Source organism: Cimex lectularius, unplaced genomic scaffold (assembly GCF_000648675.2).
Source record: "Cimex lectularius strain Harlan isolate CLEC.00 unplaced genomic scaffold, Clec_2.1 scaffold183, whole genome shotgun sequence".
In the NCBI taxonomy this organism is placed as follows: Eukaryota; Metazoa; Arthropoda; class Insecta; order Hemiptera; family Cimicidae; genus Cimex; species Cimex lectularius.
In genome coordinates this window covers 432,794-459,007 of record NW_019392802.1, presented here as the reverse complement: position 1 = coordinate 459,007, position 26,214 = coordinate 432,794, and the positions used below count along the sequence as shown (strand labels likewise).

General features: G+C 36.1%; 2 protein-coding genes across 2 annotated transcripts; both read right to left on the bottom strand.

Moving 5' to 3' along the window:
* Nucleotides 1–1,046: 1,046 nt before the first annotated feature.
* LOC106669054 (zinc finger protein 512B-like) lies at nt 1,047–1,885 on the bottom strand. The gene has a single exon (XM_014398307.1). The coding sequence runs from the start codon at nt 1,876–1,878 to the stop codon at nt 1,129–1,131; it is 750 nt and encodes a 249-aa protein (XP_014253793.1). The 5' UTR covers nt 1,879–1,885; the 3' UTR covers nt 1,047–1,128.
* A 21,755-nt stretch (nt 1,886–23,640) lies between these two features.
* Nucleotides 23,641–24,504, bottom strand: LOC106669039 (zinc finger protein 512B-like). The gene has a single exon (XM_014398285.1). It carries the CDS (start codon nt 24,502–24,504, stop codon nt 23,641–23,643), a length of 864 nt encoding a protein of 287 aa, XP_014253771.1.
* Between the last annotated feature and the right edge of the window lie 1,710 nt (nt 24,505–26,214).

The following is a 26,214-nucleotide window of genomic DNA, read 5'->3' as shown; positions in this document are numbered from 1 at the left end:
GAATCTCCTATTAAGTGAATTAGGTGAATCGGAAGGTAACAGTCGTTTAATTGCGGAGTAAGAAGACTTAGAAAAGAATGTACACGTAAGATAGCTAAGAAGACAAATGTAAGAAAGCTATTTACGTGACCAATCATGAGGCGCCGGCGATGACCCTGGTAGTTAACCGGCAAAAAAATAAATAAATTTGACGAATTGAGTATATTCGCATCTGGTAGACCTCAGGCTATTCCAGCTATTACTATTTACAGAAAATTACCGACAGACAACGGAAATCATCCATCCGCGGGTGTTGGCAGTTCGGGGATAGACCTCAGTCTTTTCCGTCCAACGGCCGAGGGGGAGTTATCAACCGTTTCAAATCCATTTGTATTCACGTTCATTCTTAAATCTATTAACATACCATTCATTCAATTACGGTGGTGGAGTAGTCGGTATTCCTTCATTCTCCTTTGCACATGTTATAGAACTAACATAATTGAGGGTCAACGGTTACTCTATATTTCGTTATCGGACCCTCTCATCACATTCACGCTAATAAATACATTCACGCTTATAAATACATTCAATCTCAACACCAGACACCTATATACAACTATTATTACTATATACATTAGAACAACCCTGTTTCATCCCAACAATCGGAACAGGGGACCGAAATATTCGCTGCCGTGGCTTCCATACTTCTAAGAGTCACATCCTCGGAGGGGATATGCGAGTCCTTCTCTGTCGACCTGGCCCATTGAAACTGTTACCTTAATGTTTAATCAAGTTTTTATTACATTCTTACAGTTTTTATTACATACAGGCCCTCTGGCCGGATAGCGGTGGTTATTTCCAGGTTGGGACGTGTCCAGGTGCACACATCCACTCACCCACCCACACACAAGTAACATGGATATACCCAAATAAATGCCATCCTCCGTTTTACAGGTGGAAAAGTATATCTTATCAAATGATAATTTTTGAGATGGGAAGACAGAATAATTGACATGAAAGAAAACAAATTAAAAAAATATTTCATTTATTTAAAAAATTATCACAGAATTGATATAGTATAAAAAAGGAATTATAAATGAACGTAAGTACAATTAAAGGCCGAGTCAAATTTGAAAAACTTATCGATATCTAATTGTGATGTTTTTCTGTTTCGTCTTTGTGTACGTAGACTGGAACTGGTACTTTGACGAATTCCGGAACTTGAACTTCGTAGGGGACTTTCTTTTCTACAGTCACTGGATACGGCTTTTCGATAGTGACAGGAAAAGGTTTAGGTACGAAGACTTTGTACGGCTTTTCCACTGGCACTTTCACTTCATAAGGAACCGGCTTTTCCACGATGTAGGGCACTTTTTTCTCGACGGTGACCGGAACTGGGTACGGTTTCGGGACATCATAAGGAACTTTAACAGGAACCGGGACGTGTTTGACGATTGGGACGGGGACTTTTTTCTCAACAATCACTGGGACGGGCTTTTCGACGTGGTAGGGCCTGGGTACGTCGTAAGGCACTTTGACCGGTACAGGGACTTTCTTTTCGACAGGATAGGGATGGGGAACTGGGACTTTAACAGGAACGAAGACTTTCTTCTCGACCGTGACAGGATACGGCTTCTCCACATGGACGGGTACTGGCCTGTCGACGTGAACGTGAACTGGATAAGGCACCTTTTTCTCAACAGTTACCGGATAAGGTACTTTGACTTCCTTCGTCACTGTGATGGTCTTGACGTGGTCCTCATGATCGCCGCCGAAACCGCCAAATCCGTGGCCAAACTCGCTTATCCCTCGTTTGTCCTTTTTCTCTTCTTTCTTGTCCTCTTTCACTTCGCACTGGGCCAAAGCGATTGCCAACGCAAAAACGAATAAGAACTTCATCTTATCAACCGACAGTGAGAACTGATACGGTTCATGGTTGGACATAGCTTTTTATATCCATGCTCGTTTTCATTACGCAACCATCCTGTTGTTGCTGCTTCCATAACTGGGTTACTTAATGCAACTACATCCTGTAAAAACAATATGTACTTCTTACACTCGTCTTATTAGTCATTTCCTAACGTCAACATTGCAAATTTTTTATCACTAAAGCCATCTTATCTCTAAATTTTTAGTTGGTTCAAATAAGTAGAGCTGATCGGAATGGATTAATTATTATTTAACAATAACCTTAACAATAAGGATAATAATTTCTTAAATTAGAGGTTGTTAAAGATAAGTAAAAAAACTGTTAATATTTCTAAAATCTTCTAAATAAAAAAAAATTCTTTTATAATAATTATATTCTATTTTTAATTGTCATTGTAAAATGAAGAGAAATAATTTAACTCTCGCTATTAATAAATAATATATACAAACCGCTATGTATAGTGTTTATTTAGTTTTATATATTATACAATGAAAGTACAACATATTGTTTACTGAATATGGTAATTAATTTTATTTTAAAGAAAATAAAAACCATCTAGGTATGAAGAGTAATTTTTTTTACATTTAATCGTTATAATAATTAATTTATTAACTATTTTTGTTATACAGTATGCTATATAATTGTGTTCACCTGTACAAAATAACTCATAATTTTGTCGCATTAATGATGATTTGTAAATGTGCGTTCTTGCCTTCTAATTAAGTTATAAGTGTCATAGCGACTGGTCTTAATTAGGGCATCATCTTTTATTGAAAGAGAATATTTAGAATAAGAATTTTGTGAGAGAATGATTTGGTGAAAATCTCGTATCTAAATACTATACTTATCTAAATAATCAAGGCAAGGCAAATTATTTATTCGGCAGTAAAAAACTCAAAAGTGTTTAAAAGTTTATAAAACTCGAGTTTGAATAGTAAATATTCAATTGTTTGTAAACCCGCAATGCTGCATTGGAAGTACATCAAAATGGCCAATATGATTTAACTTAGGTGTGGATAATAATACTACATATGATTATTTGAACATCGTGAGATGCGGTCTGGTGTGACGTAGTTTTAGAAAACAGTTATGAGTACCCCCACACACTCTCAACACGACCCACAAGAATGACACATCGATGCAGAAAACGAACACTTTCAGCCCTGAAGATGTGATCGAATCGTTGGCACGATAAAGAAAATGTTTTTCTAAAACCTACGTCACACCAGACCGCATCTCACGATTTCTGAATAATCATTAACTAACGGTCACTAAACACCACACAATACTACATATGGTTAAGTTATTAGAGTCAAAAACTAGCACATCACTGAAAAGGACAAAACATACAAAATTCAAATATCATTTAAAGAACAAAATCCTTTTACGAAAGTTTGTCCCTTCGATAAAAAAAAATTGCATAAAAATAATAGGTTCAATTTAGTTGTGTGAGAAAAAGTCATAATAAAATAAGCAATTTGAATTTATACTACTTAAGCATTACTTCTAATGTATTCGGCTGGTGCAAAAATTATGCTGAAAATATGATCAGCAGTGTTCGTCTATATCTACCGTTTCTCTGTCGGCTGGAAACTTTTTTTATGGATGCTTTCATCCCAAATATATGTTCGACTTTATAAATATCAATATATGAGTCAGTCAATTAATTATATTTTTTACGTTCCACTGACTTTTTTATCTCAACGTTACATAAAGATTATTTAATTGAAATTAAGCGTTTTCTTGACTGAAGTTTTTTTCACAACTCATTTTTTTTATACATACGATTACTTGGAAAGTTTTTTTTATATACAACTATCTTATTTATTAAATCCATTATATTTGGTGGTCTGATTGACCAAATTTCTTCTTTCAATTAATTAATCTTCTTATGTAAGGTTTTGGTTGAGATAAAAAAGTCAGTGTCACGAGCGGGATTTGAACCCACGACCTTCGGCTAAATACGCCACGATCACGATAACTAAAGTGGTTAGATCACTGGAGTATTAAATCGAAGGTCGTGGGTTCAAATCCGCTCGTGACACTGACTTTTTATCTCAACCAAGACCATTCATAAAAAAAATAATTAATTGAAAGTAATAACTTGGTCAATTGACCACTAAAACATAAATATGAGTCATTTTTATTCATTATGAGAAAAAGCGTTAATTGCGTTCAAATTTTACTTCTCTGTGCTATTCTGGCTTTAAGGTTAGTTAAACCGATGTGAATCAGATTTCAATGGACCATAAGAAAAAAAAGCATTAATTGCGTTCAAAATTAACTCCACTATCCTACTTTCAGCAGCCGATTAACGTTTGTTCTGAGTTGTGAGTTTTTGCCTAATCATAACAATCATTACGAACAATCACTGGTGCATGTGCAATAGCTGCCGATTCGCAGAGTTTGGCCTTTTGTGGATAGATATAAAACACAATTTCATTTAAACTTAATACATTAATTCTTGAAAAATCTTTTAGAAACAAATTTGATGAGCAAACGATCAAAACTGACTAGAAAATACTTGTGTGGTTGACTTTTTGAGACCCATTTGGATACGGCATCAAATTTTGGGTGACTTTCTACCCTTCATCGTCAATACTATGTAGTCAATTTTACCATTCATAATGATCTTCATATCCCTTGAAGTAGCGAAAAACCGCTACAAGAAGTTGCACAAACAATTACCCACACAGACCTTTTGTCAGGACCTTTTCATCTAGCAGTCTTCCAAATAATCTTCTCGGCGGCTAAAGCATCAGTGTCCTCGCGACCTCCTAAGGCACCTAAAAGTAAATGTGATTAACGCAAATATATAGATGTAGATGGACTATTTGTGGGGTAATATACTGCACTCTTCAAGAGCTACTGTATCCCCCCATCTCTGCCTAAAGCACATCGGTGAGTCCTATTTCATCAAGAAACTTGATTAGTAAGCCACCCGGTTTCAGTGGTTGAAGCTCTTCTATGGTCAGATTGTACATCCCAAAACACTTCCTCCTGCGGCAAGTGTAGCACCGCAGTTTGTTAGTAGATGTGTTGGTGTCTCCTCTGCCACTTGGCAGAATGTGCCGTCTTGGATTATTCCAATCTTCTTTTTGTATCTATTTAGCTTGCAGTGTCCTGCTAAGAATCCTATTAGGCGTCGCAGTTTCTTCCTGCTTCCTTTGACACATGGTGTAATTTCTTTTCATCCGGAATTTGTTGAGGTATTCTTGGATTGCCTGTGTCCAATGAGTGAATTACATTGTTTCTTCATTTTCTTTTTGTGCGTCTGTCTTAGGTACTCATTAATAGTGTGGGTTCCTATGCCATAGAAGGGTTCGGGCCCTATCAGCGGTGTAGCAGCTTTCCTTGCAGTGCTGTTCGCTTTCTCGTTGTCTTCTACTCTCACGTGTCCTGGGACCCAGCAGAAGCTGACTTTGTTCTGCGTGCCTAATATGTTTAATTTGGTTTTGCAGTATACCGCCATCCTTGAACTACTTATTACGATATTACGATATTTGAGCTTAGTGCTTTGATGGATGCTTGACTTTATGGCTATGTTCTTGTTTTTGTACCCTTGATGTTGAGTTGTATACATCTCTCGATTGCTTGAATTTCAGGTTGGAAGATACTGGTGTATTTTCCCATGGGTCCTGGGTGTTTGGTTCCAGAGCCGAATACTCCTGCCCCTGCACTCTCTTGTGTTCTGAAACCATCTGTGTACCAAAGGATGGTGTCATTTTTTTTTTGTGTTACGTAGATTTATTTGGAAATTTTGATTGAATTCAAACATCCTGTTCATGTCGTCTTTTAGAGCCATGATTATCCGATAGTCTTTCATTATTTTGTTGCTATCTCTACATTTTAGTTTCATTCCTGTTGGAGGTTTCTCTTTGATAAAACTAATGATGGTTTTCTGTTGTGCTCGATACCATGTGGCGTAGGAACTCAAATATATAGGAATGTGTTCATTTTGTTTTGTTCTACGCTCTAAGCTGTTATTAGGTGAAACAACTGGCAAAAAAATCTTACTATTCTCAATTATATTCCATGACATCATAGACAAGGGGAGTCCGATGCCACTGCGACTACTCGGGCATGGGGCGTCGGTTAGGTTTTCATTTTTTTTAAAGGCTTATTTTGCTCGTTTTCTAGTTATATTTTAAGTACAGGAAATTGTTAATAATATTTGAATTATTACAGTAAAGTTAATAATGTTCAAAAAACTTTACCAAGCAAAAACCTGCTGAAAACAGTATTGTGCTAATTCTCTTAAGGGTGAATGACATTTTGATCTTTCAGTTTCCACTGACTTGTTCCTGAGAGGCTTAAAACTTTTTCAATCTAAAACTCAGTTGAAACCGACTTGTCTCAAGAAACGGTTACGATTAAAAACTTACGTACCGAAAACCTGGCTTCACATGTACGTTATCACGGAAAACAAAGCAAACAACGTAAAAAAGAAAGAAGGAAGAAACCGATTCTTATCGGGTGGTAACGATTTCCAACTCAATCTAAACTGAGTTTGAAGCGGTTTTCAACTATTTCTGTTGAGTTGTTACCGCTCCCACTCCGTAACAGCTGTGATGGATCGCTCCGCAAGTTTGAAAAGCTCCCCCAATGGAATTAAAATATTAATTGCAAATATATTTTATCCGAATTAGAATAAACATAGATATGCTACACGGACATTTTAATCCGCGTGAAACTCGTCACAATTCTCTCTTCATCCCATTTTTATAGCCGACCTTAGATTCTGTATCTGAACGAAATCTATTTATTTAAGAAGGCTACCGATAATGGTGTCATATCAGCTTCCCACACACACTGGAGGCCGATAGGGTACTCCATATAACATAGTTATTATAACATTTACAAAATTAACGCATACACCTTAGTGTTTAAAAATCGGAACGTGGACCCAACAACCACGGACTGTCTTCATGTCGGTTCCCTCCGTGGCACTCCTGAGACAGTCTTTCCCGTATACTCTGTCGTCCTAAAAAGGACAGTGAGGATCTTTAACGTCCACCCCTAGCCTATCCGGCCTTTTCGGACGTTTTGATTCTCAAGATGAGAGCTGACGCACCTCCGCATACGACAGAATGGTGTTACTGCCGCAGAGTTGGTGTAGAGGCAGCTCAGCCCCGAAGGGCCAAGACTACCTCCCTCCCCGCTTGCACAATCCGAGTGGTCGGGTCTGCATTAAGCATCAGACTGTATGTCGCGCGCAAAGGGCTACCTAACCCTTACCAACACATTTTTTCCCTTCGTCGGCTCTTTTCACCTCAAAGAAGCCGACGCCTTATTCACAAATGTCTTTTCTATACCGACTTCCTTCCCCACCCCTTCAAAATCCAACGTATATAAACATAAAACAGCAAAATCTCACTGGCACTCTAAACACGACACGCAAGGATGGCACAATTACTCAGAAGACAAACACTTTGAGTGAGTAGAAATACTTTATACTTGACGAAGGGAAAAAATGTGTTGGTAAGGGTTCGGCCAGATTATCCTTTCAGGATTATATAGAAAGGGATAAAATAGGAAAAGGAAAGCTAAATTGTTGGGAAATTAGACTATGTGAAAAATATTTGATGTATGGAATGTAATATGACGATATAGGTATGTTATCTGTATTGAATTTGATTAATGATATTGGCGTAGCTGCGACTGAGTTTACATGTATCTGTTCTGTAATTGATGCTGTGTTTATCTCGGTTGATATAAACCATTTCTAAGAAGTTACGTTTGTGTTTGTTTTGTTCTGTGTGTAATATTTTTGGATTTTTGAAGTCGAAATTGTGTTGCTGTTCAAAATGGTGGGTGGCGAGTGCTGTAGGATTTTGCTTGGGTTTTTTGCCATCATAGATATGTTGTTTTACTCCCTTGTCCAGATATTGGGATGTAAGACCGATGTAAGTTGCCGGACAGTTTAAACAGTTGATCTTGTAGATTACGTCAGATTTATTTGTTATTGGTGTGGGATCTTTAATTTTGTAAAAAAGTGTTTGAATTGTTTTATAATTTTTGAAAGCTATTTTGAAGTTATCGTACAAGAGAAATTTGTTTAATTTGTGTGATAGGCCTTGGATAAATGGTATGGAAATGTATGCTGGTTTGTTTGAATTCGATAGATTTAATGTAGTATTATTAGTAATAGTGGATGGTGTTAGTGTCCTTTCACCTGTCTTTTCTATACCGACATCCTTCCCCACCCCTTCAAAATCCAACGTATATAAACACAAAATAGCAAAATCTCACTGGCACTCTCGACACGACACGCAAGAATGGCACAATTACACAGAAGACAAACACTTCGAGTGAGTAGAAATACTTTGATTGAATATATAAAATATATTTTCCACATCCAAAATGTAATTGTAATATGTATACAATGTTTGTAAATCCCAGGCCCTGAAGATGATCTCAATAAAGATCGAAACGTTGGCACGATAAAGAAAATGTTTTTCTGAAACCTACATCACACCAGACCGCATCTCACGATTTCTAAATAAATAAGTAAATATTATTGCATTTGAAAATATTAAGCGAAAGATCATTCAAAGAGCACCACGTGTGAAGGTACATCTAAAGAAGCATAACATTTGAAAAATTGACATTGCTTAATTGGAACACTTTGATATATGTTATATAAATAAGAGGTGAACTATGCCAACAGGTGCATTATGTTTTTATCAGAATTCCCAATATCTGATAAAGTTTAAAAGATTAGGGACATATGTATTATGCTCCCTTCACTTATTACAGGTGATTCTAGAAAATAACGCTCACACTCGGTGGGACATTGACGAAACAGTTGAGATGAAAATAATTGAGAGGGTCCTTGGGAAAGGCTATTTTACTGTGGTGACCCCACCGAGCAGGTAGCTCCCTCATTAAGAGCACCTGGGCATGGATAACATCTCCAGGTCCATTATGCAAGCGGGGCCGATAACGTTTGTATCTCCGGTAACACGATATTTCTATTCCAGGCTAGGCCATAAAAAGTCCTCTGTGAAAGAACCGGGCGAAGGAGCTTATTCGAGCTCGTCTCGTGTTTCACTTGTATGCGGCCGACGTGTCAAAAGACATCTGTTTGTGAACGGGGTTGACACGTACGACAAGTTTTTGACGAGAAGGCACCTCCGGGCTTGTCAGCCTTGACGGAACACGATGACGTAAAACAGTGATGGTGATGATTTATTTAAAACCCCTTAAAATCCGAAACGTTTCAAACAGAACAAACGACAGTTATTTATTTTACAGCTGATATATTTATTAAACCTAATTGATAAACTACAGGTAAAATTAAATCTAAATCAACACCAAGTACCTGCTGACGACCTATTTTAATTAAACATGCATTGAATAAAATTATTATTAATTTATTCCAAATTAAACAGTCTTCTGTATAAATCGAATTCTGCATTGTACAATATAAATAAAACAACGCCAAACCATAAATTAAAATTTTATGTATGTCTTTCAATTAATTAATCTTTTTATATAAGCTTTTGGTTGAAATGAAAAAGTTAGTGTCATGAGCGGGATTCGAACCCACGCCCTTCGGCTAAATACGCCGCTGCTCTACCACTTGAGCTATCGTGACTTCGGCCCACCCTGACAATAACATCCCATCCCTTACGTAAAGATTAATTAATTGAGAAAAGTTATTCGGTCAATCGGACCATGAACTTCCCTGAAATTTGAAAAATGACGTAAAAGAGGGAAAATTCAAAAAGGTGGGATTAAGATGGAAAGTTAGTGTCGGAGTGGGTCGAAGTCATGATAACTTAAGTGGTAGAGCAGCGGCGTATTTAGCCGAAGGTCGTGGGTTCGAATCCCTCTCATGACACTAACCTTTTCATTTCAACCAAAACCTTATATAAAATGATTAATTAATTGAGAAAAGTTATTCGGTCAATCGGACCCTGAACTTCCCTGAAACTTGAAAAATGACATAAAGGAGGGAAAATTCAAAAAGGTGGGGTTGAGATGGAAAGTTAGTGTCGGGTGGGTCGAAGTCATGATACCTCAAGTGGTATAGCAGCGGCGTATTTTGCTGAAGATCGTGGGTTCGAATCCCGCTCATTACTTTTTTTTGAACTTTTTCAATTCAGCCAATACGTTAACAAAGATTAATTAATTGAAAGAAGTTATTTGGTCAATCGGACCAGGAAATATAACGGAAATAATAAAACAATATTTGTGAATTACATTCAAAGCAAAAACCGTTTGCTCGTATTTTATTGTTTATTTCAAGCTAAACGTACTTTTATCGTTATTTTTACCTAACAATTTTTTATTCAGTTTTGCTTTTAATGCGTCACCAAGAGCAAAATCAAATAATGTAATTTTAGTTAAATTTATTCTATCGCTAAATGATTTTCTGGTGTTTTGTCGAATTTTCTCACCGCACGTACACATGTACGATCATTGATTACAATCCCGATACTCCAAAAATCAATTAATAAATAACACTCAAATAAACTAAAATTTAATACAAATCTTTGAAACTGAATTAAGAGAACAAATATTACTTCAATAATAATAACTCCATACATGTATTTAGTAGTCACAATTGACCTATTAATTATTTATTATCTAAGGTGAAAAAGTTAGTGTCACAAGCGGGATTCGATCTCACGACCTTCGGCTCGATACGCAGCTGCTCGAACCACTTGATCTATAGCGATTTACTCGGACACCTACTCATCTCAACCTACAACCTTTTGAATTTTCCCTCTTTTTGCCATATTTTAGCGGTTAGCGAAATATGTACTTCTGCTTACTTTTTCATCTGATTTAACTGAGTCAAAGCCTGTATTTAATTTTGTTGTTTTCTATTTCTCTATATTCACGGTTAAATAAGTATATAACACAGTTTTTGTTTTGTTTCTCTGTGTTTTTTCACTGGCCAACTTATGCAGATGGAGTACAACCATATCCTATGTTATGTACTATTTTTATTTATTTTTCTGTAAATAAACACATTTATTAATTATTTATGTATGATAGTATTTCAATGTAGAAATATGTTTACTTGAGTTTCACACCAAAATCGAGCGGAAATTGCCGGTAGGTACAATAAAAACCCACGTGTATTTGATCTGAGGCTTTCAAATACGATTTTGGACGAGCAATTTCCTCAATCACTTGCAAATAACTTTCCGGATAGAAAGCGTGATTGAGAACACATATGCGATTTTTATTAGCTCGCTATCCTCACTTTATCTTTCGACAATGGCTTTTGTCAAAGCGTTTCAACAAACAATATTGACAAGCGCATTTCGGAAACATTGACGTTGTTCGCTGCGAAGCGTTCCGGTAAACACAACTCTATTGAGTGTTAATACGAAATTGTGAAGGATGCAGCAAAGTTAATTGAACTAATAAATTCAATTGAGGTTTAAAAAGATCGGATTGAAAACTTCGTCAAAACTGAGCTGAACAACTGAGCAATATTGCTTGCTTTCTAAAGCCGAGGATATCTCATCGAATAATCTAAAGCTCAAATATAGGAATTAGCCTTTTAAGGACGACGTTCAAAGATTAACGATAAAATAGGACTGAGGCTTATTGGTCTGTAAGATGACGCACCAATAGAAGATTTATTTTGGGGTTGTGGTTATTAAGGATAAGTTGCACTTGATGAAAAAATATGTTGTTCCAGGCTTCTTTTCAAGTTAAAAGATATCATTCTTAATGCATACCAGTTTGTTATGAAATCACACAATCGGATAACCTAGTTATAGAAGGAAGTATCCTTCCAATCCTCGACACAATCCGCAAATCATAACCAACTCGAACAAAACTTCACGAACTCCGATCCTACCTATCAATAGAATCAATGAAAGAACTGCTAGACCCAATTACCGACTGGTTTAATGGTCTTGAACATATTCAACCTTAGAAAATTTGATAGTAGGTTCTTCCAGAAAGATATTTAAGGAGGCATTAAAATCGCTACGATATTTATTTAAAAGATGTATTTAAGGTATTGGTTGAGATAAGAAAGCCAGTGTCACGAGCGGGATTTGAACCCACGACCTTCGGCTAGATACGCCGCTACTTTACCACTTGATCTATCGTGACTTCGAGCCACTCTGACACTAACTTCCCATCTAACCCCACCTTTTTGAATTTTCTCTCCTTTTTGCCATTTTTCAAGTTTCAAGGAACTTAGTGTCCGAGAGGATCTAAGTCACGATAGGTCAAGTGGTAGAGTAGCGGCGTATTTAGGCGAACGTCTTGGGTTCGAATCCCGCTTGTGACATTGACTTTTTTATCTCAACCAATACCTTAATTACAGATTAGTTAATTGAAAGATATTATTTGGTGAAGCGGACCACGAAAACTAGTGAATTTATTTAAAAATTTCTATTAGCTCTGAAAACCAAAAAGCTGACTTTGAATAACCTCGATGACTACCACTCTAAAGGTGGCCATTCACGATCGCTCCAAATGGGACCGCGCCAAGCCGTACAGCTCCATTTGGAGTGCCTGAAATTTGAGGGGGCATTCACGACCGCTCCACAGCCAGTCGGTCCGAACGTCAACCAGTGAATTACCTTCTCAAAATGGATGACGATCTCTTGTGCTACTCTTCTGTTTATTTACATATTAAAAGTAAAAAATTGAAGAGGAAATGGTATAAGAAGTGGCTCCTGAACAGAAGCCGTAATACCCACATCAATTTGATGAAAGATCATTCCCTTGAACCCGCTGATTGGAGGAACTATTTAAGGATGGATGAAACGTCTTATTTATTCATTATATTTAGTGTTCTATTGACCAAATTACTTCTTTCCATTATTTAATCTTTTTTGTAAGGTTTTGGTTGAAATGAAAAAGCTAGTGTCATGAGCGTGATCTGAATCCATGACCTTCGGATAAATACGCCGTTGCTCTACCACTTTATATTTACTCCAGCTTGTTACCAGCTTGATTAGAAAACAAAAGAGAGTCATGAGAGAAATCATCACTCTCCATGAAAGGTTGGCAACCACATTACGATTTCTCGCTGCAGGGATGAACTACAAAGAACTTAAGTTCTCTACTACGATTTCTGATCATTGTTAGGGGTTATCAATACCGCATCTCTCATTGCATTTGTATCCTTTGTTTTGAAAACGAACTTGAAATTCAACTTGAAATTCACGACCAGACCAGCGCGCCAAAATCCCCACCCTCCACGCCAGGTTTTCCCATTCAAGAACGCGCCATGCCGTCGTCGCGCCGTAGATATTTGGAGTGGCGCGATGGAGTTTGGACCGGTCGAATATTCAGCACAGCCGGGCACGCCAGTTCAGTTTTGCCATTGACGTGGTTTTTGGAACGGCGTCGCTTTGGACTGCTAGCAGCGATCGTGAATGGCCACCTTAAGAAGTCTGCTGGCTGGGATCACATTAAACACATACTTGAAAAAGTCTCAGGTGAAAACCAAAAGGTTTCTCCTGACAGAATAGGTTTATTTCTTTTTCTACATTGCTATATTCTTTACATGAGTTTGAAGAGAACAGCGATAGGTTTTGTAGCTTACAATTTTACTCCCATCTTGCCTGCTGAAAAAGAGGAGTCCCATCACCTTTCTGTATTGACAGATTTATAAATCTTACCATATACCTCGAGATTTGGCCATGTTTGAGAAAGGGGTTTTCTTTCTTTTGCTCCTTGTTCACCCTGTTCGTTTTCTTCTGTACTTTCATGTCCCAGTACTCATTTCCTAAGAACATTAGGCAATACAAAACTAGTTTCAAGTTAGTATGGTCAAGTATCTGCCTGACTGTCCAAAAGTATGTAAATCCATTCATTTTTTCTTCATCAACTGTGAACAGAGTTGGATTGCATGAACCTTTGACTGTAAGATCGTTATGACCATATATACATGTAGTAGGGACGGGACACACGGATATCTTGGAGAGTCTATCATTCGCCAGGATTGTTTTTGGTTTTATTCCTTCCAAATAGGTCACTGGAGCGATAAACCCGATAGTCCAAGTCGTCACATTTAAAAAAAAAGTTGATTAACTGCTTAAAATCTTCACTTCAGTAATCTAAGCCGATACCAGACACTCCACGCCAAAGCTCGCTCACTCTATAAAAATCTAAGTTTTAGCCCACTCGTGTCAATTTTTGAAACCAACGACTGCGCATTCAAAATCTTCAAACTTCTAACTCATTATTAAGAACTACCAGTGATTTCTCTAACTAAACTATAAATTGTAAGTGACTCGTCACTAACTGACTAGTGTCAACTCCACTCAACTACTGACTGACTTCCGAGAACTCGTATCAACCACTGACTTCCTAGTGACTACCATTTTTTTTCCTTTTTACCCTTTTGCCAATCTCCCCGATGGCTCTACGTGTGGCTTTCTTCCCGTGGTAGAACTCTCTGGCTTCACCGTTTTGCATTCCTTGAGCTTCATTTTAGAAGAGATTCTCGAACGTCCAAAGACACGAAATGTGTCGCTTCGAATTTTACATATCTTCATTTTAATTGTTCAATATAGTTTATCTAATTTTTTTCATTACGAGAGTTCGCAACAGCATAGGTCATATAAACCCTCAGGGTGCCGGTGTTTTTGAAAAAAATCCCATTTGTGTGTTGGGTTCGAATGCAGGGCTGCTGGATTCGAACCCGGGACCTTTACCTTACAGTGATGAGCGCCGTGTCAACGCCTAAACCGTTGCGGCCACCGACGCCCCTACATTATACAATTGATTATTATTAATTAGTCATACAACTTATTAGCTATGCAAAAAACAATCTGCTCACAATGTTTTTAAATAGCCAAACAAATATTAAACACCGGGTGAATTTAACGAAAGTTCTGACTACAAAACAAGGTTACGATTACAATAAAAATCGATACAATCAAAACTCATTTTCTGATTACTAATTCTTTGGAAAGAAGTTATTCCTTCTGAAAAGTTTTCTTTTTAATAATAGACTTCTCACGTCACGGCTATTCTGAAAATGGATCCGTCGTCGGAGTAATTATTAGCACTAGAAATAACCATAGTTTTTCTTCTTAAAAAATTATGTTCTGCCGACATATAAATGCAATCTTGGACGATGAATCTCCATGCAAGTTGGTTGAAATTTTATATTATATAAACAAATATATTTTTTGTAATGCCGGGGAAACATAGCACGTTATAATAATTAAAGCAAATTTTATTTAATAGCAAGAATTAGGCCTCTTCTAATTTAACGGGAAGTAACTCAATTTTCAATTTTGTTGTCTAGGCGATTTTTAACGCCCACCCTCAGGTTTTCACAAGGACGTTTTCTAAAATTTTAGATAGAAATAATTTAAAAGAATTTGACAACGTTAATCAGTTGAAAAGCGTCTCGAGAGGGATATAGCGAAACACCAATCCTTCGGGACCTCTCTTCCAGTACTAACTTAAATGCAAATCGCTACCAGAAGCACTAAACTCAAGCGGTAAAAAAGATATACTGGAAAATTAAGCAGCCCCGGTGAAATAAAAGAGATCACGTTTCTTTCCGGCCATATTCAAAACAGTTCCTTAGCATTTATTAACTAACCAGTTCTTCATGATTGAGTGACTTACTAACCACGTAGTATGCATAATTGGCAGTCCATGGAGTATGTACAAAAATTTTTATTACATACTAAATAAAGAGCTAAATTAAAACATTTACCTCCAATTTAATATCAGATAATTATTCTTTCTATGTAAGGGCTTGGTTGAGATAAAAACGTCAGCGTCACGAGAGGGATTCGAACCCACAACCTTCGGCTAAATACGCCGCTACTCTACCACTTGAGCTATCGTGACTTCAACCTCTCGGACACCAACTCTCCATCTCAACTTACAACCGTTCGAGTTTTAAAATTTCCCTCTTTTTGTCATTTTCATCCCACTCGTGTCGCTGACTTTTTTATCTCGACCAAGACTTTACATAGAAAGGATAATTAATTGATTGAAAGAAGTAACTTGGTCAATTGACCACGAAAACGTAAATGGATTTAAAAAGTAAAAGAAGTATGACTTCACGAAACAGCCCCCCTTCATAAGTCGCTGAGAATCTAATCTGATTACACGACTTTTGAAAATGGCAAAAAGAGGGAAAATTCGAACGGTTGTAGGCTGAGATGGAGAGTTGGTGTCCGAGAGGATCGAAGTCACTATAGCTCAAGTGGTAGAGAGCATCTTATTTAGCGAAGGTCGTGGGTTCGAATCCTACTCGTGACGCTGACTTTTTTATCTCCCCCAAAACCTTACATAAAAGCATGATTAATTGATTGAAATAAGTAACTTGGTCGATTTACGACGAAAACGTAAATGGATTTAATATCTCTAACTCTAAATTAAATAACTCAACTCTAATTTGCAAGTGACTCGTAACTAACTGACTAGAAGATCCGTCATACTTACGAACCGGCTTTTATTATACCACGCATTGGCTCCCCGAAAGTTCATATACCCGCAGAGTTGAAATCCATCACAGAAAAAAANTATATATATATTAACAATTTTTATTTTAATCAGGTTTCAATCCTATGAGGCCTTTTCTAAAATAGATATTTGCGTACCATTACCTGTCGTCTTTTTATTAAATTTTTTGTAATTGTGTAGCTAAGTAAGTTTTGTATGAGAAACATTTTTTCCTAATTAAGCGTTGGGATTTCCTTCCTTGTGCACTTTTGTTTATTATAACTCTGTTAATGATTATCCTGGAAAATTTGCATTTCTATAATATAATTCAAAATTTCTCAAAGAGGTTTGGTATCGAGGTCTTAACTGCTCAAAAATGATTTTCCTAGAAAAGCATTAATGATGGACGAACCTAATCCATTAGAAACAAGCATGTCTTTAATGTACAACGCACAAAACGACGAAATTTCAACGAATTGGAGAACATAGAGATAACCAAACAAATAACACTTAAAGACGGAAAACTTATAATTGGGCAAACAAATTCAGATTTCACACAATTAAAAACACTAAAGCGTCCAGAAGAAAACATAGAAACAAACACAACAAAAACTAACAGCGCATAAAGCAGGGAACATTTACCCAACGCAAATTCGAAGTCCAATTTTCCATAAGATTGTATTACCCCCGTACACTTCTGCCACGCAACGCTACCCTACTCTACGCTACGCGATCCCCACTGTACAGATTTTCGTCGGTAGCATCGAGTACAGTCGAAAACAAAAACACGGGACACTCATATTTTTATTCAAACTACATGTATTATTGTCGTTATAATAATTACAACATACTTATTTTAATACAAAGCAAATTAACCGAGATCAAAATTTATTAGTTTTTATTAATTAAAAAAAATGGTTTGGTGGAAAATTGATCAAAACACCGGAATACCATTTGTTGATATATATTGAATTTAACTAACAATTTAATACACGGTTTTGCTCATAAGATTTAACTAATAATTTATTTCATTCTTTGGCTCATAAAATGGACCATTTTCGTCGAGTAGCATCAGAACAGAACACTCACATTTTTTGTAGTTTATTTCAAACTAAGTATATATAATTTTATCGTTATATTAATTACAACATTCTTATTTTATTTAGGTTTGAATGTAAACATCTAAGGTTAAATTTATACGTGACACCAATTTCCCCCATCTTATCTTTAAACAATTTCTTAATTTTCGGGGATACATTAGGAACATATGTGATTGATCTAAATGAAATTGGTTTATCACTTCCCTTCATCATGGCATTGGGGGTAATGTTATCCATTAGAGCAGCATCTTGAACACATTTTTCTTTAAATTCATTTATGAGCCTATTTACCAGTGCCGCCGGGTAGTGGTTTGTTTTTAACATTTTTTGGACCTTGGCTACATTTTGTTCCAGATACTTTGAGTCGCTCAAGCCCAAGGCTCGGTTGATCAAATTTCTGGCACAGTTCACCTTTAGAGAGAAAGAATGGGAAGAGTTGAAATCCAGGAACCTATCATTGCTAGTGGGCTTTCTGTACCAATTGGTCGTTAATCTGTAATCACTTCTTTCAATGACCAAATCCAAGTATGGAAGTTTACCATTATTTTCCTCCTCCACTGTAAACTTTAGGGCGCCATGGTAGGAGTTTAACAGTCTAAGCATTTCTTGAACATAAATTCTTGGTATAATGCTTAAAAGGTCATCGACATATTTTAATAATAATTTAACTTCAAACGGCAACTGTAACAGAACCCACTCCAAAAGGTCGGTCATAACCAGGTCGGCCAGGACAGGAGACAACACTCCACCCATGGCCACACCATCCTTTTGTCAACTCATCCTCAAATTTAAAGTATCCATTCATTGCTGTAAATTCCAATGTTTCCATAAACAGTTCTATGGAAAGGTCCGGGTAGTGCTCCGTGATCTCAACCCATCTCTTTTGAACCGTGTAACTCACCAATCCCAACGGCACTGAGGTAAACAATGATTGTACATCAAAAGAGACCATAATTTCACCATCATTTATTACCATTCTCTAACTTGATACGAGTTTTTTACATTGTATTTATTGTTAATAATAAGTGCAGAGAGAACATCATGTACCCATCTGGACAGTTTATAGTTTGGAGATTGCACACACCAGACTATAGGTTTTGTGTTCTTCGCGTAGGCTTGAAGTACTTTAAGAGCTGTCTGGCTATCTGATAGTATTTTTATGTTTATACCCTTAAGATGATATTTATTTCCTGTGAACATTTTCCTATAGCATGAGAAACTTTTTCTTCCCAGCATTTCTTTCAAAAATGTATTATAAATTTTAATCAATTTTGTTAGTCAAACGAAATTATTTTTGAGTTTAGGTAAGCCTACTTGTTAAAAATCGAGATTTGGGCGATTTTATTTTTAAGTAGCGTCGAAAGCATACGTAAGAAAATGAAGAATAAATGAAACTTAGCTGAATATCCAAAGACAAAAAACACAAAAATGCCCTTAGTGAAATAGTTGTTTACAATAAAATCGATACATTAAGAAAATGAACAAAATGTTCATATAAGTTTTGCCCAATAAAAACAAATAAAAATTAAATATTTTTTGGAATACCTTGTAATCAGCTAAAAATTATCTGTGGGTGTTGTGGTATGTTGGTAAATATACATATATGAGTTGTTTCTTTGATAAAGCATTTCTGAAAGATTGGATGATAGATATAATATTACATTTAAGAAGCCGGGGTTTCTTGTTTCAAACGTGACAGCATCAATGATTTAGTAGGAAACGAATTGGGTTTCCCGTCTGAAAGGGTTTCGGTCTCATTAGGCCCTATTACAATTGGAGTACAAGGCAAAGTTGGAGATAAAAAATCTCCAGTAATATTCCAGAGGGTTGCCTTTAAAAAATAGCCGAGCGGCATTTTTCATCTCCAGTTTAGCTTATGTTTTACCTAGGTTTGTGGCTAATTGATGACGGAAGAAGGGCATACATCACTCGGCTCTACCACATGAAAGACGTCTTTGCTACATTTCACCTACTAATAGTAGTCCCCTCTTTCACTCCATAGCTCTGAAATAGACCGGTCGGATGTACGTTCTGAGCGTCTTGTTTTCTTCAGAACCCCACTAAATTATAAAACAATAACTTTATATTGACTGAGTAAGAGAGCAAAAATATTTACGGTGTCAATAAATATCGTAATAATATTAACAGAAACTAAATTAAACGAATTAGGAATTAAACTCAACATTAAATAATGTTTCTTTTTATGTAGTTGTAAACCGTAATAATATAATAATAATAACAACAATAATAATTCGATTAGATTTCGAGATCCGATTGACCAATTAAATTCTTTTCAATTAATCAATCTTTAAGTAAGGTATTGGTCGAGATAAAAAGTCAGTGTCAAGAGCGGGATTCGAACCCACGACCTTCGACTAAATACGCCGCTGCTCTACCACTTGAACTAACGTGACTTCGAGTTATCGTGACTTTTTTATCTCGACCAATACCTTACTTAAAGATTGATTAATTGAAAATAATCATATTGTTTTATGAATTAAAAAAAATTACATTTGTAATTTCAAAGCATTTAAGGACATGGATCTTGGATCCATCTGCCAGGGGTCGTTCGTTAAACAAGCAGAAACTAAAAAAATACACAATAAAGTAAAATAATAATTATAGCCTAGGCAATACATTGAAAGAAAAGAGAAATAACAACTGTTTTGGGAGTTACTGGGTCCCCAGTGTTTCTTTCGAAGAACACTTTTCAGCTTGCTAAAATTTATTGGAATTTATAATGAGATTTAAGCCTTTTCCCAAATTGTTGTACCATTGAATGTTTTCTGCTAATGTTTGAATGAGAGTTGTGCGTGTACGATTGCATTTTTTTAGGAATTTTTTTTAGGAAAAATGAAATATTGCGGGGTTATAAACTGCCTTGCCCAAAATCGCAATTTAAATAAGAAAGTTAGCTAAAAAAAAAATATATTAGCCATACAAGCCTTTGGGAAATGTTTAAATTATGGAAGAAAAATTTGAAAATATAATTAAAAAACAGGAATAAATTTTATATGTAATTTAAAATAGGATTTATGCATACATGTGGCCTTCCAAATTAAGAATTTTAAAAGCATCAATTAAAGCTTTGGATGGCAATAGGACAAATTATTTTATGACTGATGTTTGGAGTCCGAACTGTATAGCACTCAGAAGGGATTAGCTAACCTAAGATAGAAAGTTTTGATGTTAAGGCGCTCATCACTGTAAGGTAAAGGTCCCGGGTTCGAATCCAGCGGTCCTGCATTTGAACGCGACATACTTACAAATGAGCTTTTTTTAAAAACCCCGAGGGTTTATGTGATTGATCTCTACTGTTGCGAACCCTCGTAAAAAAAGAAAGGAAGAAAAAGTTCCTGATGATGACCTTAAAATATATAGGCCGAAAGCTTGACAATAACAAATGAATTTTTTATTTCTTCAAGACTATAGTTTGATCTAGAGTGTTCGTGAATTATTTGTTTCACTTCTTTTATTTTAATACCGTTCTTAATAATATTTTTTTTCATAAATTTTCAACAATGTTGTCTTTTAACATTTACATTATTTTATAGTTTCAACATTTTTTTAAATTGTTTTAATTACAATATTTTTAATCAATTAATTAATCTTTATGGAAAGTTTTGGTTGAAATGAAAAAGTTAGTGTCACGAGCGGGATTCGAACTCAGGACCTTCGGATCAATACGCCGCCGCTCTAACCACTTGAGCTATCGTGGGCCGAAAGTCGTGGGTTCGAATCGCGCTCGTGACACTAACTTTTTCATTTCAACCAATACCTTAAATAAAGATAAATTAATTGAAAGAAGTTATTAATGTTATACAATACAAATCAAAAATTAAACTCCTTAATTAACTCTATGATCTGTAGTTCCAGAGCCTTGCGTAACGAATTAAGGGACGAGAATTTGAGCCACTCAAAAACCATAACAGGGCAACTCAGGGGAGAGTGAAACATCAGAGATGCAATAACCGAATCTCACCCAGGGTTCAGCACTCCGCCAAGAAGTGGGATACAGTTTCAATAGAACGCGAATTACACGAAGAACCCCCTCTAATCCAAACAGCCGAAGTTTAAGTGCAAAACCTCACTTCTTAGCTTAAATAGCTATCGCAACTCATTGAGACAAAGCCCGTCAAAATTATCTTCATACAGGTCGAACAATGCAGGAGAAATTTGTACCTCCTTGTAAAGTGAGAGATGCGTAGATGATTGGACACGTGACCGGCATTCTTCGCTGTTTTTTAATTTGATTAATAAGAAGGCACATTCTATTGAATGTGCTATAAAAATAATATCAGTTAATGTAAGTGAACAGAATTTTGAGTAACACACGTGGAAAGTAAACATTAAAAGGATTTTGAAAAAAAAGCACATGGCAAACACCGGTTAACAGACTCAAGACTGTGCTAACTACATATGTGCTGTTAGTTCCAAAATATCACAATTAGCACATGTTTTGTGAAAACCTTTAATGTATCTAAGGAAAAATAGATGAACTTACATTTAAATGTATAAATTTTGATTACAATAAAAACACATAAACTTGGTTTTGGTTTGCAATATTTTAAATAGAAATTTATTGGTTCGTTTTTTGACAAATTACTTAATTATCACTATTTTTACATTTTATGGTTTGTTAAACAACAAAATTTAAGGTGAAAAAGATATAGAAAAGAGAAAGATGTGTCACCGATGAGACTCGATCCAACGATCTTCGGTTTTATTCGTTACGTGTGCGGTGTTTAGTTAACGTTAATTAATGATTATTTGGAGATCGTGAGATGCATTCTGGCGTGACGAAGGTTTTAGAAAAAAAAAATTTTTTTATCGTTCCAACTTTTCGATCTTTGTGTGGTGGTTAGTGACCGTTAATCGATAATTATTCAGAAATCGTGAGATGCGGTCTGGTGTAATGTAGGTTTCAGAATAACCTTTTCTTTATCGTGCCAAAGTTTCGATCTTTATTGAGATCATCTTCATGGCCTGGGATTTACAAACATTGTTTACATTTAACAAATACATGTAGGATAAAAAATAATACATCTCAATAAAGATCGAAACGTTGGCACGATAAAGAAAATATTTGTCTGAAACCTACATCACACCAGACCGCATCTCACGATTTTTGAATAATTAGTTTCGATCTTTATTGAGCCCTGAAGATGATCTCAAGAAAGATCGAAACTTTGGCACGATAAAGAAAATGTTTTTTTGAAACCTACATCACACCAGACCGCATCTCACGATTTCTGAATAATTAGTTTCGATCTTTATTGAGCTCTGAAGATGATGTCAATAAAGATCGAAACGTTGGGACGATAAAAAAATGATTTTCTAAGACCAACGTCACACCAGACCGCACCTCACGATCTCCAAATAATTATTTATTCATTACATTCCTTTATCTTTTTTAAAATGTTTGTATAGCTAATAAATAATTAATATGCTTAGGATACCCGCTAAACAACCACATCTGTCCACCGCGATCCTGTCCTTTGACGCTAAAAATTCAATAAAAACATAATCCAAAAGAAATAGCAGAGACGGTTTTCCGATCGGCAGAAAAGCTCCTACATATCAAAAGCATGGTCGAGGGTGGCCCTAGCCGTAAAAAAGAAGAAGTTATTTATTAGAATTATTTATTTAGCTTGTTTTGCATGAACATTATTAAGTTAAATAATAATTACAGGGATATTCTTCAATTCACCACAACGATTTGCATGCAATTATTTCAATTTACATACGATTTACCTGCACTAATGCATGTTTTTACTTTTGTAATTAAAACAACTGTATTAGGTAAACAAAAAAAGTAAATAATAAATAATTTTTTTTAAATCCAAAGGCCACTGTTTACTTTTTTAATCAGAAAAGCATGCTCTCAAACACTGGTCAGTCAATCACCCTTTTCTCCATAGGCTAGTGTACATACAACATAAAAAAAGAAAAAAAGGAAGAAAGAAAGAATTGTTCGACGTTAGGATATCTTACTGAATGTACTGCTTTAATCTACAATAACAAATTATATTTAAAAATTATGGAAATAAGAGAAGTCGAACTATGTCACGATTTTGTTTAAAGCAGATTTTCAGAGGTTTTGGTAAAAAAAATTATATACTAAATTGTACTTCCAAAAAATATATTTGATTATTTTATCACAATTTAATTTATATAGTTATATAATTTGATGTATATGGTTAATGTATACCATGATGTACCATTTTATTAATAATGTTTTTTGTGCACTGGGACGTGGACGGGAACGTGCTTTTTTACATACACTGGAACAGGCACTTGGACGTATTGAGGCACTTTAACTTCATAGGGGACTTTTTTCACGATGTTCACCGGGTAAGGCTTTTCGATAGTAACTGGGTACGGCTTTGGGACGATGACTTTGTAAGGCTTATCGATGGGTTCTTGAACGCCGTATGGCACAGGTTTCTCGACGTAATACGGGACCTTCTTCTCCACTGGGACGGATACGTGGTACGGCTTAGGCACATCGTAGGGAATTTTGACCGGGACAGGTACGTGCTTTACGAAAGGTACAGGCACTTTTTTTTCGATGTAAACCGGAACAGGTTTGATAACGGGAAATGGTCTTGGAACATCGACGTGAACCTTTACCGGGACGTGGACCGTCTTTTCGACTGGATAAGGCCGCGGTACGGGTACCTTGACGGGATAGGGAACTTGTTTTTCCACGGTTACCGGGTACGGCCGAGGTACGTGAACAGCTATAGGTCTATCGACTGGAACATGCACCGGGTACGGAACCTTCTTCTCGACAGCTACAGGATACGGCTGCGGTATCTCTTTAATAAAAGTGATAGTTCTGGCGCCGTAGTACCCACTCGAGTCGACGAAATCGGACAGACTGCGTTTATCTTTTTCACCGGCGTTTTCACCCGAGGCATGAACAATGAAAACCACAAGCAAAAGGCCTGTCTTCATTTCACTGGTCCACGTGTCCCACTGAAGCACTCCCGCGATATTTTCTCGTAATATACCTGTCGAGTTATCCTTGCGTAACCGATTCCGTAAGAAATGTTCGCAATCATCTTTGTTATCACCCCTTTTGTCCATTCAGTAACATGACACTCGCATAAAACTACCACAAATGCAAACGTTCAAAAAGGCCAGAAAATATGTTCACGATGATAGAATAACCAGGCACAACAGGACACGCATGCAATACATTCAAGTGAGCTTTCTGAGCAATCAAACTTTTTCTTTTATAATAAATCGAATCCACATCTACAAATATTTGCGCTGAATACGATTCACAACATAAATTTGGCGCCTGCGCAGTACTGAGTACGTGCAACCGCCTGCAAGATCGGTTTTTGGACGAATATCGGCTAGATTAACGCTACGTCAGTTCTAGTTAATGACGCTTATGCCACATGCTTTTTCCTAGTTGACGTTGATCGACCTACGTAGTTTAAACTGATGTTGTATTGGATCTTCTTGAGGTCATCTTACAGGCAAATAAACAACATCACTATTGGTTTTCACCAAGCTTTCGGCGAATGTTCCGCCATCATCAGGCCAACGAACAGAGTTACATAACACATCTTATATAAATACATTATAACAATACAATTACGTACTTAACCCAGTTGTTAGGAAAATTCAATTTATTGCACATGTTTGTTGTTTTTTTGAAGTGAAGGTGAAAATGAATCTATATACTAAAAAACAAAAACGGTCTTGCTTAAAGTCGAGTGACCCTCATCGGTCATCCTTTGGTTTCAGTTTTTCATAAGTTAACACTAAATCTCAGGTAAATGTATTTCTTTATCACAGATACATTATATATATACAACTTTTTTACTGTTTTTTAACTTAAAATTTTAATTTAACTATATACAACTATGTACAAGGATTTGAAGAAAATTGAGAACACACATCGGTCGGTTATACCATGGTAAGAGAAAATCCCTGTTATCATTCCCGGTGTGATTATACACACCGACGTCACTTTGCCCTTTATTTCGATTCATGAACAGTTGCAGGATTTCCGAATATGCCATGATGGAGCCCAGTCGATCCATTTGTAAATTACAAGTGTTTTTCGTAACATGAACAAAGACTTTTTCCAAAAGTAGTCGTCTCTCCAAGTTCAACTCTCTGCCCAGGATCCCAGAGGAGTCCAACATGAAGAAATGACCACTTTCCGTCGCATGTGTTGCCAATCGCCAAAAGCTTGGTGAAACCCAATAGTGATGTTCTTTATTCACCTGTAAAATAACCTCAAGAAGATCCAATACGACGTGCTTTTTTGTTAAGCTTTCTCCTCAAGTTTCAATGTAACCATCTTGTGCTTACCAGCAAGTTTTCAAATTAAGACGAAAAAGTAAGTAAACATTAAATAGTTAAATTTAGATAATACTCTGGTCAGTAGAACCTCCTTTATTTTCTCTCACTCTTCATTTTGTTCACGACCAATAAAAGTAAAGTCCAAGCTGAATATAGAAAGATGAAAATATTTTCAATCTGTATAATACAATAATTTTTAATTTTCTTTCTATTTAACTTTAAAAAGTAGTTAGTTGGTAAATAAGTCGAAACTAATCAAATGCAACGATTATGATATTTCTAGCTAGTATTTTAAGAACAACCTTTTGTTTGATAAATATACTTATCGATGTTTCTGATAATGTACAAAAAGGCGCAGTTGTTCCGTCAAATATATTAACACAGACATGTGCGCGTTTTCTTATCTATTTTTAAGGCTTTTAACTCAGCCTTCTTTTTTTTACTGAGCCAAGTGCATATCACTTAAGATATAGG

What these genes read in the sequence shown, in the direction of transcription:
- LOC106669054 (XM_014398307.1), bottom strand. Translation starts at nt 1,878, where the DNA reads ATGAAGTTCTTATTCGTTTTTGCGTTGGCAATCGCTTTGGCCCAGTGC.
- LOC106669039 (XM_014398285.1), bottom strand. Translation starts at nt 24,504, where the DNA reads ATGGACAAAAGGGGTGATAACAAAGATGATTGCGAACATTTCTTACGG.